The sequence below is a fragment of the Jatropha curcas genome, chromosome 6, assembly GCF_041381405.1.
Source record: "Jatropha curcas cultivar XTBG-Jc1 chromosome 6, XTBG_Jcur_1.0, whole genome shotgun sequence".
NCBI lineage: Eukaryota > Viridiplantae > Streptophyta > Magnoliopsida > Malpighiales > Euphorbiaceae > Jatropha > Jatropha curcas.
Window position 1 is genome coordinate 2,277,255 of NC_143156.1, and position 18,845 is coordinate 2,296,099.

Genomic DNA, 18,845 nt, shown 5'->3' on the forward strand with positions numbered 1-18,845 from the left:
TTTATTATATTCCAGTCTATCATATTAATTTATGGGAATAATATTTCCTTTCTCTCTAAATTTAATTTTTAACAAAAGCAATTATGAGAATATTATTTATTTATTATTAAAATATCAAATGTGATCTCAAAACTTTTCCTTAAAAAAAAAAAAAAAAGACTTCTATCCAGTAGTCAAACCTCTCGATAACCCCCCACCAAACACTAATGGGAGACACGTCAGTGGAGGCCAGCCTAAGACGCGTGGGAGAGGCACATGCATGTTGCATATGTGCAATCTTTTTGTTTCTTTTTTTTTGGTTAAAAAATGTATGTCTTTGTTAAAGGTCGTAGATCCATTGTTTATCGTCTTCTCAGCTTCTTTGTAATTTCTTCTGTCGTTTTCATGAGCATTAAAAGCATTTTTAGGGTTTTTTAAAGGGAAAAAAAATGTCATGATTAACAATAAAATGATGTAACGGTATAATAAAAGAGGAGAGAGAGAGAAAGAGAGAGTTGAAAGGAAGATGATAGACCTTTAGGATGAGATGAGATTTGAGAATCATTATCTATTTAGGTCCCATTGATTTAGTAATTCGTATCAGCTACTAGTTGATAGCGGTTGCTGATAGCTAGTAGTTTATGACTGATAGCGATTAGCTGATTACTATTCGTGTTTGGTAAAATGTTAATAGTAGTTGCTATTAAAATATAAAATAACTATTAATGATATGATTATTTTTATATATTATGATGTAATATAGTGAATATATTATTTTATTTTAATGTATTATATTAATAAAATAATAATTAAAAATTTTCAAATAATATTTTAAAAAAATTATTTTTAAATAACTAGAAATAAAATTATCATAAAAAAATATCAATTTGAAACAAAAATTTTATTAGCAATTACTTTGATGAGGTTAATGAAGTCCAAAATAACATTACGAATCCGCTACCAATTGATACAAAAAAGTTCCATAACACTTACAATATAACTGTTGGGTGTAAAACAGCTGCATGAAGCAGCTGAACCAAACGCCTCCTAAGTTATTATTATGTGTTTTCTTCCTCCTTCCATTTATAAGTATAAAATATTTCCTTTAATTTATTTTTTTGACTATTGCAATAACGGTGTTCATATTGTGTCTTTCTTCCTCCTTTTCCTCCCTCTTTCCATGTATAAATGGAAGATATTCCCAATAATTTTCTTTTTGCCGATTAAAATTATGGGAGCTAGGAGTATATATATTAATTATTAATTTATTAAAGTAAATTTATATAATAAGTTACCTATCATACAAAAAGTAGTTTTAATGTGGATAATGAGCATGATTACATTTTAATTATCAAACATTAACGAATTTAATGGCCGATTTTTTTATGACGACTTTAACGACTTTAGGAAAGTGAGCGTCTATGAAGTTTCTGTGATGATGACTCTCAAATCTCAATGGTTTAACTTTATATATACTCTTCTACGTTTTATAAAACTCGCCTTCTACGGCTTCTTGTATTATTGGAATTCTCCAACATGGGTTCTTCTTTCTCTTGTTTTGCTTCAACCTCTTCCCAGCAAACCCCTTCTTTTATCATTAATGCCAATTCTGCTTCTTCTCCTTCCTCAAAATCTTCCCAGCTAACCCCTTCCGAGCTAAATAAACATGAAGTTTTTATTAATTTCAGAGGCAAAGACATCCGTGATGGTTTTCTCTCCTTTCTCTTTGAATCTTTGAAGGAAAAAGGAATCGACACCTTCAAGGATGAAAACCTTAAAACAGGAACTGAAATAACACCAGCCCTCAAGCAAACAATTCAAGAATCATGTATTTCAATTGCCATATTCTCAAAAAACTATGCAGATTCTCCATGGTGCTTGGACGAGCTTGTTGTGATAAATGAATGCAGAGAAAAGTCCGGGCAAATAGTTTTACCAGTTTTTTACCGTGTAGATCCAACTGATGTTCAAGAGCTGAGAGGCCCTTTCGCAAGGGCACTTGCTAGGCTTTTAAAAGATCACAGCGATAGTTCACACAACCTGGGTGGATGGTGCCATGCTTTGAAGACAATCAGCAACGACTTAAGTGCTTTTGTTTCGAATGAGATCAAGTAAAGTTATCATTTTCCCCTGTTTACTTTTCCATGTCTTTTTATTTTCTATTCATTAATAATTGATCAATCTTGCACACACATCTACAATAACAAATGCATTGGATTTTCCTCCACGACTAGAAGGGAAGGAGTGGGAATTTTCCATAAGTAATTGAAAAAAAAAAATGGAGCGTGAGAGCCAAATGAATCGAAAGATTCATGTTTGGTTCGGGAAGGGATCATGGAAGTTTTGCAATGAATGGAAAGATAATCTACTTTCATTAAGTGATTTATTAGATAATCGAAAACAAAGGATTTTGGATACTATTCGAAATTCAGAAGAACTACGTGAGGGGGCCATTGAACGGCTGGAAAAAGCCCGGGCCCGCTTACGGAAAGTGGAAATAGAAGCAGATCAGTTCGAATGAATGGATACTCTGAGATAGAACGAGAAAAATCGAATTTGATTAATTCAACTTCTAAGACTTTAGAACAATTAGAAAATTACAAAAACGAAACCATTCATTTTGAACAACAAAGAACGATTAATCAAATCCGCCCTACTACTGGAGATTTAGATAAGGATTCCAATAAAAATCTTTCCTTTTCGTTTGTAACTGTGAATTGAATATTGAATAAAGAGATTAAATCAAGAAAAAGAACGAAGAGTTCGAATTCAAAGAATAATTCGGAACAAAGAAAGAAATGGAAAAACAAAAAAATTGTATGAATTCACAAAAACTTTGTGGATAGGAACTAAAAAATAGATATCGAAGTAGTTCTGATGATTCAATAATATTATTATTTCAATTCAGAATTTTTAATTACTTCGACTGGATGAAAATCTTATTGATGGAATGAATAATTAAGATGGTTCTTAAAGATGATTTCTTAATTTATTCAGAAGTAATTCGCAGGATCATGCACCTTGTCTTTCCTAGTTAAAATGAAAAAAAGCGCAGCTGGGTCAATCCAGCCTATTCTTGAAATAAACAACTCGCACACACCCCCTTTCCAAAAAAAATTAATACACCAAGGACTACACTTAGATTTATTGGATTTGTTGCTAAAATATCGGTATTAAACCCGAAACTCCCGGCGGATGGCCAGTGACCCAAGGAAACGAAAGAATCGGTTACGTTTTTCATATAATCTCCTCTTTTCTTATAGACTATAGACAGACTAATTATTATCTTCGCGGCGCATGTTCAAGTCTTCTATGCCATAACCAACTAGAATTATCAATAGAAACTAAACATATAAACATATGTATAGGTTATGCATATCAGAGAGATCTTCTCAAATCTTTTTCCAACAAGTTTTATTATCATGCATGTTCTGAACTTCATAAAGAGGGTTCAAAGATCACTCTTCTATTTTTATCACAAATCTGACTAATGTAATCCTTCTACTAAGCATATATCTTCTATTGAAGGATTAGAACCTACTATACCAATATCAACGATTTTACCTTTTGCATTGTCTCCAAAGAATAGATGGCTTTTAGTCACGATATCCACTCCTTTGAACTCTCACTTATTTTTATTTTCTTGTTAAAAATCTATTTCATTTTCTCCTATTCCTTCAATCATGGGTTTTACCCACCCAGTTTTTCCAAACACTTAATTGATTCTATTCTAGTAAATATATAAGTTTTTGCTTACTATTTATTCTTCATTTGTGATCAGAAATGATCAAATGCTAGTTCAGAGAATCGTCAATCGTGTTTCAGAGATATTAAGTCATATGCCTTCAAATGCTGGTTACCATGACAAGTTAGTTGGAATCGATTGGCGTGCGGAGAAAGTGAAATTGTTATTGGACACTGATGTAGATGATAGAAATTGGACAATAGGAATTTGGGGAATGGCTGGTATTGGAAAGACAACTCTTGCTGGTATAGTATTTACCGAAATCAAGGCTAAATTTGATGCCCACTTCTTTGTTTCAAATGTGAAGGAACAGATACGAAAGGAAACAAGAATTGTTTTACGGGATAAAATGATTAGTTCACTACTGGGAGACGAAAATTTAAAAATAGGCACACCTCTTTTAGTTTTAGATGACTGGATTATGAGAAGGCTGCAACGGAAGAAAGTTCTTATTGTTTTTGATGACGTTGATGATTCAAACGATTTAGATCTTTTAGCTGGAAACTGTAGTTTGTACCGTAAGGGAAGTAGAATCATTATAACTAGTACAGATAGACAAGTACTTCAAAACGTTTGCCATGAAGAACATATTTGTCGGGTTAAGGGATTAAGCAATCAGGAAGATCTTCAACTCTTTAGCTTGCACGCTTTCCATCAAAATGAACCTAAAGAAGGATATATTGAGCTATCCCAGCAGGTGATAAGTTATGCTCAGGGCAACCCATTAGCACTAAAAGTTTTAGGCTCTAATCTTTATGGGAAGGAGACAGAATATTGGGAGAGCCAGTTGCTCAAATTGAAAAGCATCCCGAACAAGAGAATTCAAGATATTCTAAAAGTAAGTTATGAAAGGTTGGATAGAGATGAGCAACGCATATTTCTTGATATCGCATGTTTGTTTGAACGAAGCCATATCAGTGAAGTTGAAAAATTATTAGAAAGTTTTGGTTTCTTTGCCAGGAGTGGAATGAGGAGTCTTGTTGATAAATCTCTCATAGAAATTTTACACTTTACAGTATTTATGCATAACTTACTGCAACAAATGGGAAAGGAGATTGTCAATGAGGAAAGCAAAGAGCCTGGAGGACGTAGTAGATTGTGGAATCCTAAGGACATCTCTCATGTATTCAAAACAAATTCGGTAAGGAGCAAAATTTGCTATTTTTTTTTTTTTTTTATCTTTTTATATTTGAATTTTGCAAGGAGTGTAACTCTCCTTATAGCTATAGTTAAATATTTTATTTATTTGAGTTTAATTAATTTTGAACTCACCACTCCACAAAATTAGAGTTAGAGATGATTCCAATAGCATTTATTTTTAATATTTTTTTGCTGAATCACCCCTTCTTTTTTATACATATGTATAGATATTCATTTCTCATTTGTTGTTTGTTTATCAGGGAACTGAAAAGATTGAGTGCATTTCGCTTGTCATGTCTAAAGTTGAATCTATAAGTTCCACAGCTTTCAGGAGGATGGCTAATCTTAGATTCCTCTATATGTATGATCATTACAGCTCAGAGAGAAATATCCTTCCCCATGGCCTTGATTTTCTTCCGGAACAGCTAAGATATTTATATTGGCATTTTTACCCTTTGGAATCTTTGCCATTGAAATTTTGCCCAAATAATCTTGTAGAACTTCACTTGCCTAACAGCCAGCTCAAACAACTGTGGGATGGAGATAATAAGGTACGGTTTTTAAAAGTTTAGCTATATTTCCTAAAGTTTAATACTTTCCTATTTGGTGTAAATGAACTTCAAGTATAACATAATAAGATGGGATTTAATTGAGTTAAATTTTATAAGATTGATTTGATGAGAGTGAAATTTATTATTTCTTTTCCATAACAAATATAAATTAAACATTGAATTTTAATCATTCATATTCTTGCTCTTTTTATTACAGCCTCTTGGAAATTTGAAAGTTGTGGATCTCAACGGCTCTAAGTCCTTGATTAGAATTTCAGATTCATTTGAAGCCCCAAACCTTGAGGAATTATATTTGGAAGGATGTGAAAGTTTAGTTGAGATTCCTTCATCTCTTAAATATTCAAGGAATCTTGCTTGGGTAGAGTTAAAGGGCTGTGTAAGCATTTGCAGTTTGCCAACCTGCATTCAGTTAGAAAATCTTGAGTCTCTTAATCTTGAAGGTTGCTTAAAACTTGAAGAATGTCCAGAAATCCCTTGCAATATAAGATATTTATATTTTTGTGGAACTGCAATAAAGCCTTCATCAATTGGAAATTGCTTTCAACTTGTTGAATTGTACTTGTCAGACTGTAAAGAGCTTGAAAATCTTCCCAGCTGCATTGGCCAGTTAAAAAGTCTCAAGCATCTTATTCTCATCAGATGCTCAAAATTGTCTTGTCTTCCACAAAGCATTTGTCAGTTAAAATCTCTTGAAGCGATTGATGTTACAGATTGTTTGAAACTCGAGGAATTGCCAAAAAACTTTGGAGATTTAAAATCTCTGCGTAGGCTTAAGGCAAAAAGAAGTGGCATAAAAGCATTACCACCTTCTATCAATCAATTAAGCAAATTGCAATATTTATGTTGTAAGAGATGTGAAGGTTTGACGAAATTGCCTCCTTTGTCCGGTTTGAATTGCCTATGGCAACTTTATCTGAATAAGTGTGGTCTATCAGAAATTCCAGAGAGTATCGGGTCATTACTTTCATTGGAAGAGTTACATTTAATTGGAAACAGTTTTGAAACCATACCTGCAAGCATCAAACAACTTTCTGAGTTGAAAGTACTTGATTTGAGTGATTGCAAGAAGCTAAGAAATTTGCCAGAGCTTCCATGGTTAATGTCTCTTGTTGCATCCAATTGCACCTCCTTAGAATTTATATCATATCCTTTCCTTTCCCTAAAAGATCAAGATGAAGAAGCATTTGTAGAGTATATTTATGTGAAGCATGGCGAATATCTTGATTTTCGTAATTGCATCAAATTGGGGAAAGATGTATGTCTCAAAATTATGGAAACTGCTCTGTCTGGATGTCTGAACAAGAAGGTATGTTTCTTTTCTCTAATGTTACAATTAATGGAAAGGTAGACAGAATAAAATGGATGAACTATTTTCTCTTTGATGAACTATTTATTTTCATAATATTTATCAAATTTATTTTCATGTTGCAGAAGTTTAGATTATATATCCCTTGGGTGGAAGTGCTGCCAAGGATGAGATATTGGACAAGTGAATGTCATCTTTCATTCAAGCTGGAGAGGGAAGATATTTTGGGTTTCTGTTTTTGTGCTGTTATTGATCCCCAACTTCTTAATTCTCATAGAAGTTTGATAACATGTCTTGCGAAGTTGGAATATAAATCTGGGATGATCTATGACTTTCATTTTCCAGAGATCAAGCTAATGAGTAAGAAGTTAGATTCAAAACATGTGTTCCTTTTGTACGAAACTCTCAACTGTGAGCATTTCACTCAGGCTTCATTCCAGTTTGCCATTGAAGACTATGATTACAACACAAAGAAATATGTTAAAGTTTTAAGCAAGGGGATGATTCAGTGTGGTGTTCATCCTATATCTTGGAAACAATATAGGACACAGTTGATTCCGAAACTAGAAATGATTAAAACCAAGAAGGATGGTATCGGGATTCGGGAATAACCAGAGAAGGATGATTGTGGAACACTGAATTTTGGAAGAAGAAATCAAGGCCAAAATTATAATTAGTAAGCCAAAATGGATGTGGCTATGAAACTGAAAATGACATTAGGTAAAGAAATTTGTAATTTTGTGTTTTCTTTTGGGCATTTTGCTTAATTACTTTCATAATTGCTAATTTATTCCTATTTTTTTGCAGTTGTTCATTAGCAATGGATCCTAATGGCTCGTTGCAGTTGGTGGAAGATCTTTAATCATGCTGTGTTGGTGCCTAAATGCTTGTGATTATTTACTCTCATCCTTATGTCTTTATTTTGCTGGTTTGAACTTTTTGTGCATAATTCATATTAGACCCTCAAGAGGTGTTTGCTTCCTCTTGAAGTAGACTCTGAAAATTGGTTAAATTATACCAGGAAAATCAAATTCAATTGTGACAGAAAAAAAAAAAAAAAAAAAAAAAGAATGAAGAACGGAAAACTAAGAAAGAAAACCAACATAAAACCAATAGAATCAATGTTAGAATAGCTATCAATGTATTATTAAAGCTTATATTATTTTCACTTACATTTTTTTTCCACTTCTCTGATTGTGATGTCGTTGAATCAACTTATATTAGACAATTTACATCTTTTGTTATTACAAATGACATGAACATGCATGCATTGATCATATTCTATTTTAATTGTATTTTTTCCCAAATCTGATAATAATAATTTTTTTCTCCCAAATTCTATAAGCTCTCTTTTCTTTTTTCATGGGTGAACACCGGTGAGCTCTCACTAGCGGCTGCCCCTTTTCCATTTTTTTTTTATTTTTTTTAATAATACTAAGATTATATTTTTTATATAGATTTAAGTTATTGTTGTTAAAATATTGAGATTTATTGTTATATATATTTTAGGATTTTGTTCTTAGATTTAGTTTTGAGTTATTGTTGTCACCATTATAGTAATTTTGTCTATGATATTTTGCTATTTGGACGATTATGTAGAAAGAAGTGCAGATTTTTTCTCTAGTAAAAGAAGAAATTTGAAAGTGATTAGATCAAACTTGTAGAAAAATTATGGAATCGAATAATGACCACGAATAGCCACTAAGCGGATTAAGCAATCGCCTATAGCACAAGTATTATGCTCTGTCAACTCGATTAAAAATTTCAAATCAAGATGATGTTTTTTTATTCTTTATATAAATAGTTTAATATAGACTTTTATACAAAATTATAAAAATATATTGATCTATATTTCATATCTGCATTCAGTTTCCTCTCGATGAAATTTGTAGTATGATTTTTTCTACAAAAAAAAAAAAAATGTCAAAGATCGTATGATAATAGTTAAACAGACAGAGTGGAAAAACAAATGAATTCAGTTGCTAATTGAAAACAAATGAGTTCAGTTGCTAATTGAGAAACAATAGAGAAATATGTTTTGAAATATAAATTGTTAAAGGTTTTTGCACAAGATTAAAGAACCAATTAACTCTCTTAAATTATAATAAATCAAAATTAATTTATTTTCATCTGAAAATTAGTGACAAGAAAAATTACTATTATATCCTCCTTATATTATGATTAAATACATTAGTCAACACTCGTTTTTTTTTTTTTTCAAAATACATAATTAGTCAATTTTTTATTGTTTAACTGTGAGTCAACGCACTAAAATGCAGTCCAGTGAGAGAGAAAATATTTTTATGGCTAAAATGCCCTTGAGTGAACTGCTTCTTGACAATGCCACAACCGGCATACCAAACCAGTTTGGTCGAAAATTATATTGGCTATCTCACCAAATCGGAAATCATATTGGCAGTCCGACCAAATGCAGATAGGGAGGCGTTTGGTGAAGGAAGGTGCGCCATGGGTTGTCAGATGGGCTTTGAAGAAAGTTTCCAAGTTGAGCAAGCGAAACCCAATTGAATCGACTTTGGGGATGAGAAAAAGATGGGAGAAGGCTATCGTTTGAGGTAGCCTTAAATGGAGCCTGACGGGACCAAGAACTGACATGGGATGAAGTTTTGCAGGTCCAATGGGGCATTCCAGTATCCATTATCTGCAATGGAGTATGTACAAAATATGGAATTAGATTTGCGTGTCTTTCTATTATGTCTTCCAGGTTTGACCTTTCCTTCGGAACAAGATCTTTTAATTTCTTTGATTTTAACTCTTTTAATCGAGAGACTTCTACTTCGACCTGCAAGTTCAATTCTCATAATATAAAATTCAAACTAAAAGAATACAAAGCAAATGACTTGAAATTTTTTTTTTTTTAATTCTAGTAATTCTGGAATATTCTTCACCCACATAATTGATGAAGTCCACCGATATAGTGCTGGTAACATTCTGAAACCTTTGCAGCTCTTCAATAGAGTATCAATTAAATTTCACAGCCCCAATGTTTTAGTTGCAAGATCTTGGAGCTGTCATCATTCAAATCATATTATGGTCATTGAAAAGTAAAATGTTTTGATGAAACATGGACTAAAATTTACACCACTATTACCTTTTGTATTCTTTATTTTTTGATTTCTTGCATTTTGGTTATGGCAGAAATATAAAAATTAAGAACTGAGTTATGAGACAGAAAATTCTCACATGCTTTTTTTACTTTTAACATATATTAATAATTTGACCTAATCCTTAATCTGAGGAATAATGTATATGCCTTTTAATTGCGTAGCAAATAGAAATTCTTTTGTTTAATTCTTCTAAAGATGAAAAGTCGTTCAAAACTTTATTCCCTACTCTCCATCTAACAATACCTAATCATCTATGTAGGGTATGCTATTAAATGATGTGTACTTTTGTCTTTTTAATGCAAATTAACAGTACAAACCTTGAAAGTTGACAAAAAAATTTAAATGATGAAAAGTCTTTTTTTTAATTGTTATTATTTTATTTTATTTTTTATTTAGTCAATGGTTAAAAAAACTTCGTTATATTAAAATTTACTTTTAATTAGTCTAACACGTAGGATGAGATCATACACCGGACAATTTTCCCAAAAGGATAAAATACATAATTAACTGCCAATCTGCTTCCGTAGAACGAATACAACCGCGTATTCTACCAACTCGCCCAACGTTGCATGTCCCACCATTCAAAACACCAGTCAACGTTTTGTCAAAAAAAAAAAAAACACCAGTCAACGTTCAGAAATTGCATTATTGTTTTTTTTTTAAATAAATTGCATTATTGTTAGGTGATAGGAATTTCTAATTTAATTTGTGTATTTATTAAATCAATAAAGTTGTGTAGGTATAAATCTCAAATTTTTATTTATTCATATGTGCTTCAATTTTTATTTTTTAAAAATTAAATTTTTATTTAATCAAGAGTAAATGGAACTTGAAGTTAGTTATAAGAAACAATAAATTCACAATAATATGATAAGAGAAAATCTCAATAATCATTTAGAGATAAAAAATAAAAGTAGATAGAAATTATAACATAGAAGAAAACAATGTTTGATTCTTTATTTTCAAAGCCAAAAAGGAAAATCTAATTGAAGAAGTCTTTGATTCCATCGAGTGATGATTGCACATTTTGTAAGCTCACAAATATAAAAATCGAAAGAACAAATAAAAGTTAGGAGCTAGGCTTTATAGAGAAAATTCAATAAATTAGGGGGCTTAATAAAAATGCCTTTTGAGTACTTATTCATCTAAGTCTAGTTTTTACTAATTAAGGTTGGTTCTACTTCCAGATTAAATAAATGGAAGAAAAAGAGAATCAGTGGGCCGTTTTTGTTGAATTTGGGAAGAGAGGTATAAAAGCCGGGCGGGTATCCATAAATTTTAAGCTATCTGCGTTAGTATTGAAATTTTACTATTCGTATCCGTTTCAAATCTATTTAAATATCAATTTAAAATATTCGTATCTAAATCCGTTTAAATTTTTACTACCCATATATATTCAAAACCCGTTTAAAGTACCATTACACGGGTAAGGTCTCTTAATAAAAATATAAGCGTTTTACGTTAAAAAGATGAAAAAAAAGTAAGAGAGAACTAAGAAAATTATTTTAAAATGAAAAATGATGCCCTTAAGCTTTAGCCACTTCGTCAAAGGTTTTGTTTTTTTTTTTTTTTTAATTTTTTGCATTTTTATTTTTCATATTTCGGTTTTGGATTGTAATGGTGGACTGTGGTTTCAAATCTTGAAACTTAGTTGAATGTTGGATTGTAATAGTGGGTTGGATTTGATTTACTAGAAGTGGGAGTTTTATGGAGTCTTTTACTTTTGATAGTTCAGATTTTTCAAATGTATTAATTAATTTATTTATTTTTTAATCTGAATAGTTGTAGAATTAGAAATGGAGATTTGGAGAGACAGGGGAGAAAAGGAGGGATAGTGGTTTTAATTTTTATCTTACGAAAAAAAGGTGTTTTGGTCTTTTACTGATAAATTAATAAGGCAAAAATCACTCTAATTAGATAGAAAGACTATTTGATGAGACGCAACTAAATTTTGGAAATAAAATATTTAATATACAAAAATATAAAAATAAAATAATTAATTTTTTAAAATCTCATGGACAAGATAATTATTTTTTCATTGTTTATTGACGATTTAAAAATTTTAAAACAGTCGAGGGTAAGAGTTGTAAAAAATCTAGTGAATCATATATATATATATTGATTTGCTATTATTTTCTCGTTCTTTATATTATAATAACTGCATAATAATACTCGGCCATCCGCCATGTACATAGTTCAGAGGAACTATTCCAATGTGGTCTTCACTTAAAAATGGAGAAAAGGTCACGATATTGTATAAATAAATAAATAAATAAATTTGAGTTTAATATTTTTAAAAATAAAAAATTAATCAAGGATAAAATTTTGAATTATAAATTATTACTGATTTTTGTAACACTGTAAAACTTTTAAAATATATATATAATTTATACCTTAACCCATCAATTTTCTTTATTATTATATTCCAGTCTATCATATCAGTTCATGGAAATTAATATTTCCTTTCTTTCTAAATTTAATTTGTAACAAAAGCAATTATGAGAATATTATTTATTTATTACTAGAATATCAAAAGTGATCAAAGATAGGCTCAAAACCTTTCCTTCGAAAAAAAAAGACTTCTATCCAATGGTCAAACGTCATGATTTAAGGCACTCCACAGGCATACGAACCCCTCCCAAACACTAATGGGAGACACGTCAGTGGAGCCCAGGCTAAGACGCGAGGGAGAGGCATTCTATCCCTTTGAAAATCGTTGCCGATATCATCAGTTGACCATGTCTCTATATAATCCAAAACCAACTACCACTATAACCAAAATTAAAACTTAAAGTCAAAATGACAGTTTATTGTGGATAATGGGCAGTAGGTATATTTTGATTATTTAAATATTATCGGTGGATTCTTTATTTTTTAACAATTAAATAAATAAATTAATAATATAATATTTTTTATGCTCGAAATATTTCGTGAAATTTTTAAATTAAGACCAAGAGTTACATAATTATCTAACTATGATTTTTTTCAAAAAATTTATTAAATTATGACTTTGAGGCCAATTTTCCTCGGTATTTAGACTATGACATTTATACTTGATGAGGAATATAATGGTCTAAGTATTTAGACTATGACATTTATACTTGATGAGGAATATAATGGTCTAAGTAGTTACGTGAATTTCTCTTAGTTATATTATATTAGATTATATATAAGGATTTATTTGGCAAAATTTTTTTTAACCGTTGATTGCTTTAGTTGTTTTAATAACGGTTAACTGTTTCAATAATTTTACTTAATTTAACTTTTAAAACTTTTAATAAAATTTTAAAAATTAAATATTTACATGAGTTAACTTTTTTATATAATATTATTTTAATATTTAAAATCTAATTCAAATGTTTTATTTTATTATTTAATATTGTAAAAAATAGCATTTAGTGCTGTTATTTAAAAAACTATTGTCCAACAACCTAAAAGAGAATTCAAATCGGTTGTTGTTAAAATAAAAAAGAATATACTAAAATTAAATTCTAAGCATAAAGAGTTTTTTTTTTTTTTTTGAGAATAAGCCAATCTCATTAAAAAAATCAAACAAAGAGAGATGGAATCAGATAAAACAAATTAAAAAATCAATCACAATTCAGCTTCAATTCATATCTCCCACGTTAAAAGCCGTAGAAACCGAATAACTTTGACAATGATTCTGAAAAACAGGAGCTTTAGAGAGATTTTGGTAGGAATCTGAGGTAATTAAGAGAGATTTAAGAGAAAAAAGAGAGAAAAGGAAAGGAAAATATGGAATTGGAGAGATTTGAAGGAAAGTAAAGAATCTGTGAAATTTGAATTAAAAAAGGGAAAGAAACAAACTGTGATTATTAAGAGAAGAAAGAATCTGTAGAACTGTAGCTTTTGTGGGTGTTCACAGGCAGAGAAAGAGAAAGAGAGAGTCAAAGTGAATGTGTCTTTTTGTAGATAGAGAGAAAAGCAGAGAGAGAAAGCGCAAGGGAATACTATGATGAGCTCACTGTATCATTTTTTTTTTTGAGAGGGATAGTAAAAGTGTGGGATGGCTCAATTTTATTATGGTGAGCTCGCTCTTTCCTTTTTTTTTTTTTTTTTTTTTTTTTGGGATTTTTCCCCTTGATATAATTATGGCATCATCAGAAAAGAAAAAGATAGTGAAAGCATGTAAATTAAAGAAGTAATGTTTCTACTTATTTTCTTGAACACTTATATATATATATATATATATATATATATATATATATATATATATATATATATATATATATAATTGGGTGTCTGAACCAAATTTGTAAATTAACTTTTTATTTATCTCTCAAAATTAGTGTTATCCGTAATCAAGAAATATTAAAAAATAATTTTTCTCTCATACATTGTCTCTCAATTTACTGTTTCCTCCATTCTAAAAATATAGTTTACTTTTTATTTTCACGTTTTAAGAAAATAGCAATTATTATGATTAAAGGATAATTTTATTCATATAATTTTCTTATCATACTCATCTTAAATAATACGCAAGCAATTATTATATTAGAATAATAAATAAGAATTAATCAGGGTTTATTGAAAATAAAATAAAGTTTAGTGATGTAATGGATAATTTAAAGATTAACTATAATGCAAAAAATGAGAGTGGACTATATTTTGGGACAAATAAAAAAAGAAAGATGTATTATCTTTTTAGGACGAAGGAGTATTAAAGCGGACATTTTTTAAATTTACTATGAGCTTAGGTTAAATTAACCCAAGCTCCAACATAGGATCATCGAAAAAATTCATTTTTTATTTGAAATTCCAATTCCAATTCTAATTTCAATATATAGATTGTAATACTTATAAAATATCAAATTTGGATTACAATTGTCATAAAAATTAATTTAATTTTGAATGAGATTGCTATAAAAGATAAAATTTACGGTAATTTTGCATTTCTTCATTTTTGCTTGCCATATAAATAAAACACTTTAATGAATTTTTTACAATAATTTTTAATAGTTATTTATTATTTTATTTAATTATGAACAAACTAATTATATAAAATTAATAATTCAAAAATTAAATTAATAAATTTTATAAAATTTAATAAAAATATAATATAAATTCAAATCAGTTAGCAAATACAAATCAGCCCTTAAAGAATCAAATGCCAAGTAATTATTTGGATGGGACGGGACACGAAACCAACCCATAATCACAGCCACTAAGACCTGAAGATCAGGAGGTCTACTACATTAAGGTGGTCCAGAATACATTAGATTCTTTCTCCTTTTAATTATCGTACATTGTTCTCTTCACTGAGCACAAAAGAAATCTTACCGCAGAGAGAGGTATGCATGTGGGTGAAAGTTATACTAACAACCAAAATAAATAAATAATGACATTAATGAGATTTATCACCAATAATAAATAAATAACGAATTTCTTTTTCTTTTTCTGCAAATTTTTTTTTTCTAATATTAGCGAATATGTTATGATGACATTCACTAGAAATTCGTTAAGTTTATTTAAAAATATTAAAGTTTTTTGCTAACTCATATGATTTTTTTTTAATAAATTATCAAACTTTACTAAATTTTAAACCTTTGTTAGTATGATTATTTGTTTTTGTAAACAACCTGCATCCGAACTATTACCAAGAATCGCCTAATTCGGTTCAGAGTTTAGTTGCAGTTAAAACTCTTCGCCCTTTTCTGTAGGTGCATTTAGTGGCAATCGAACCCGATGAGGTTTTTCCACATATCCAGCTTGTGTTACTAACTGAGCATACTTGTAGATCGTATAAGTATTTTTTTTAATCTAATAAGTTTGAAGTAAAATATATATATCAAAGGTGAAACAATCCGAATTTTTATTTTCAAAGATTTTCCATTTTAATTTAATAAACTGACAGCCTGGAAATGTATTTAATTATTTAAATGCAAATTAATAATTCGTACAGTGATAAACCGAATCAAAAACCATTTGAAAAATCAAAAATCAAACGAAAAACCAAGATTTGAGCTGAATCGAATCAGAATTGAATCGAACCAGTCCAAACCTTCTAGAAGCCCTCTTTCTTTTTATCTCCACGCTTATCCCATTCCCTCTCCCTCACCATTTCTACAACACCTCCAGCGGCACCATTACGCCACCACTTCCTCCTCTCTTTTTCCTTTTCTTTTTCTTTTCTTTTCCCTGTGACTGCGTCTGCATCACGTCCCAGCAGCTCCAGCAGAAACGCAAGCCACCAGCACGAGCTCAGCCGCGTCGCGCCACCTCGCCGCTGCTCCACACTGCAGTAGCTCCGCCATTGCCGACGCCTCTCTCCGTTCAAGCCAAGCAGGGACAGAAGGTTGCTCCTCCCCTGATCTGTCCAAGTGAGCATCGATCTCAGGTGGTCCAGTCGCTTCCAACACGCGTAGTTTCGATCTGGCACGCGTAAAGCTCAGATCTAGCGATCTGCGACGAAAAAACTAATTAATTTTGCGGTATAAATTAATGTTAGTAAATTTTTAGTTAATTAAATTAATTTTAGAAATTTTTAACTAATTAATTTAATTTAATTAATTGTGGTTAATTAATTTTAGTAATCTGAGTTAATTGATTTAATTTAAGTAATCTCGATTAGTTAATTAATTTAAGTAAACTGTGAGTAGATAAATTAATTTAAATTAGTGTTGATCTATTGATTAATTAAATATTTGACTAATTAAATTTAATTCTAGTATTACATAAATTTATTAGGAAAATTTGATAATAATAAATTTGTGGAATTTAAATGTGGATTTAAGGTAGATTATTTGGTAGGTAATATTAAATTATAAATTATGGATGTAAGGTAGTGTGGATATAGACGTTCGGATGGAGGAAGGGAAAAGTTAAATTGATTGATTGACCGATGGATGGGTTGTTAGAACTTGATAAAATGATTGACTGAGTTAATTGGTGGATAGTTGAATTATAGGGGAAGTGCTGTCGAAATTTATTATGGAACATTAATTTACTAACGGCACTTATCTGAAAAATATAAACAAATAAATAAATAAACAAGAGTAATGAATTTATATAGAGGCTAATAAATTAAATGCCGACTAAAATTATCATTATTATTATTATTCGTAATACTAATATTTTGATTAGTATGATCGTAAAATCTTATTTAACAAATAACTAAACCTTTTATTTAAAGGCGATACATTAGAATAGATAAATAAATAAGGAAACCCAATATATGTCTATATATATATATAAAATTTAAATTACTAAGGGAATTAAATAATTGATTACCAAAACTAATGAACGAATATGAAATATAATCTTTCGAATGAAAATTCTTACTTAGAATTTTATTGTTTATGTTAAAGGTTTATAAAACTCCGAAATGCAAGGACAAAGGCTCGAAGCATGTGGCTAGAAAAGCAGTTCCCTTAGAGGACAATAAAGAACAGTGACTAGTGTTAGATAACTAGTATCATCTGCCTGCATTCATGCATTCACGGCTAAATGTTATCATGCATTATTTTGTTGAATTGCTATATTATGATGCACTAATTGTTGATATTAAAAATTGTTTGATTACTTGTGCTATGAATATACTGTGCCTTGTTTGTGTGGAATTGGGATGAAGTGGACCACTATGGGTTTGTGAGGACGGTCTGTGATATGGATCCTGAATATGATATGGTATATGACCGTCGGCCGGGAAAATGGGAGATCGGCGCCCCCGTGTGCACCTGATGATATGGATTATATAGAACCACAGGATGGCCTCTTGTTGTTGCGCACCTGATAATCTAGATTTGATTGTAGCCCACAGGGTGGCCTCCTGTTGTGAGCACTTGATGATCTAGATTGGATGGAGACCACCGGATTGCCTCTTGTTGGTATGGAAAAGAAAAGAGAGAATGGAAAAACAATGAGAGGACTGGTCAGTGAGGATTAGACCAGTTGGCCGTATGAGGGATCGGCTCCCTGGTGCACATGTATGAGAGGGCGAGCCATGTGTGAGGATGGCTCGTTGGGGTTTCAGGTGGTGCCACTGACTAATCTCCACGTGATGTGATTATATGAAGGTGATAATAATTGTGATTGCTGTTGTATTGCCATTTGTGTGACAAACTGCATGATCATATAACTAACGAGTGACAAATAAAAATATTTTAGCATCTGTATGATTGTGTGGGGTGAGAGGGTTATCTAACCCTACTTATTGAATTTGGCGCTCACCCCTGGCTATCTATTTTTTTCCAGGTAACAGAAGAAAGAAAAATCCTATGTAGTTGAGACATAAGTATAGAAGACTTTAAACGATAAATAAATGATGATATAAATGTACAGGTAGAGTTCCGCAATTGTATTCTAGTGGTTTGTAGATGAACTGTACTAGTGATACATAATTGAAATAAATTATTGGGTATGTATCCACAATTATGAATAGTAAATGGGATTTGCATAATATAGGCTTACTACAGGCTTCGGGGGCCTTAAGCCCACCCAGGTCCTAGTGCCGGTCTGGTCTATGGAAATGGGTCGTGACAAAAGGCTTAATGTGGAGCAAACAATTATAGGATAATAAGTTTATGAACTTAAAAAAGAGTTTTTAAAAAATAAATGAAATATATAGATTGACTTATATACCAAAAATAAAAAAAAGACTTTCCATATTCTAAAAAGAATACTCAGTATGGGTATTACACAACATGATTTGGTAGTAATATTTTTAATTATAAGTACTAAAATTGTTTTATTACAAATTTAATATTTTATTGTGAAAAAATAAGAAAGCAAATAATTAATACAGAGCAAATTAAAGTTGAAGGCTCAAATGCAATTAATGAGAACACAGAAGATGATATTTTCCAAGAAAAATAGAAAACAATAATGGAGTGGCATTGATGAGACTAGATTGCAGTTTCTTGGGATCCTAATGGTCACATGCATTTGCAGTTGAGTACGGTAACAAGTAGGAGTGAGCAGACGATCGAATCGAACCGATCCATAAACATTTTCACCGT

At 30.6% G+C, this 18,845-nt stretch overlaps 1 protein-coding gene and 1 long non-coding RNA gene across 2 annotated transcripts; both read left to right on the top strand.

Moving 5' to 3' along the window:
* Positions 1-1,456: 1,456 nt before the first annotated feature.
* Positions 1,457-9,506, top strand: LOC119369067 (disease resistance-like protein DSC1). The gene is made up of 6 exons (XM_089722786.1): positions 1,457-2,090; positions 3,761-4,865; positions 5,125-5,415; positions 5,633-6,742; positions 6,868-7,462; positions 7,550-9,506. The coding sequence occupies exons 1-5, from the start codon at positions 1,516-1,518 to the stop codon at positions 7,351-7,353; spliced, it is 3,567 nt and encodes a 1,188-aa protein (XP_089578912.1). The 5' UTR covers positions 1,457-1,515; the 3' UTR covers positions 7,354-7,462; positions 7,550-9,506.
* Positions 9,507-15,699: 6,193 nt separating this feature from the next.
* Positions 15,700-18,296, top strand: LOC149495240 (uncharacterized). The gene is made up of 2 exons (XR_016321149.1): positions 15,700-16,319; positions 18,082-18,296. It is a non-coding gene; the product is annotated as an uncharacterized LOC149495240 (long non-coding RNA).
* The last annotated feature ends 549 nt before the right edge of the window (positions 18,297-18,845 follow it).

Excerpts from the sequence above, each read along its gene's own strand:
- LOC119369067 (XM_089722786.1), top strand. The coding sequence starts at position 1,516 with ATGGGTTCTTCTTTCTCTTGTTTTGCTTCAACCTCTTCCCAGCAAACC. Across the intron at positions 2,091-3,760 it reads TTTGTTTCGAATGAGATCAA|AAATGATCAAATGCTAGTTC; the intron begins GTAAAGTTATCA and ends ATTTGTGATCAG. Across the intron at positions 4,866-5,124 it reads ATGTATTCAAAACAAATTCG|GGAACTGAAAAGATTGAGTG; the intron begins GTAAGGAGCAAA and ends TTTGTTTATCAG.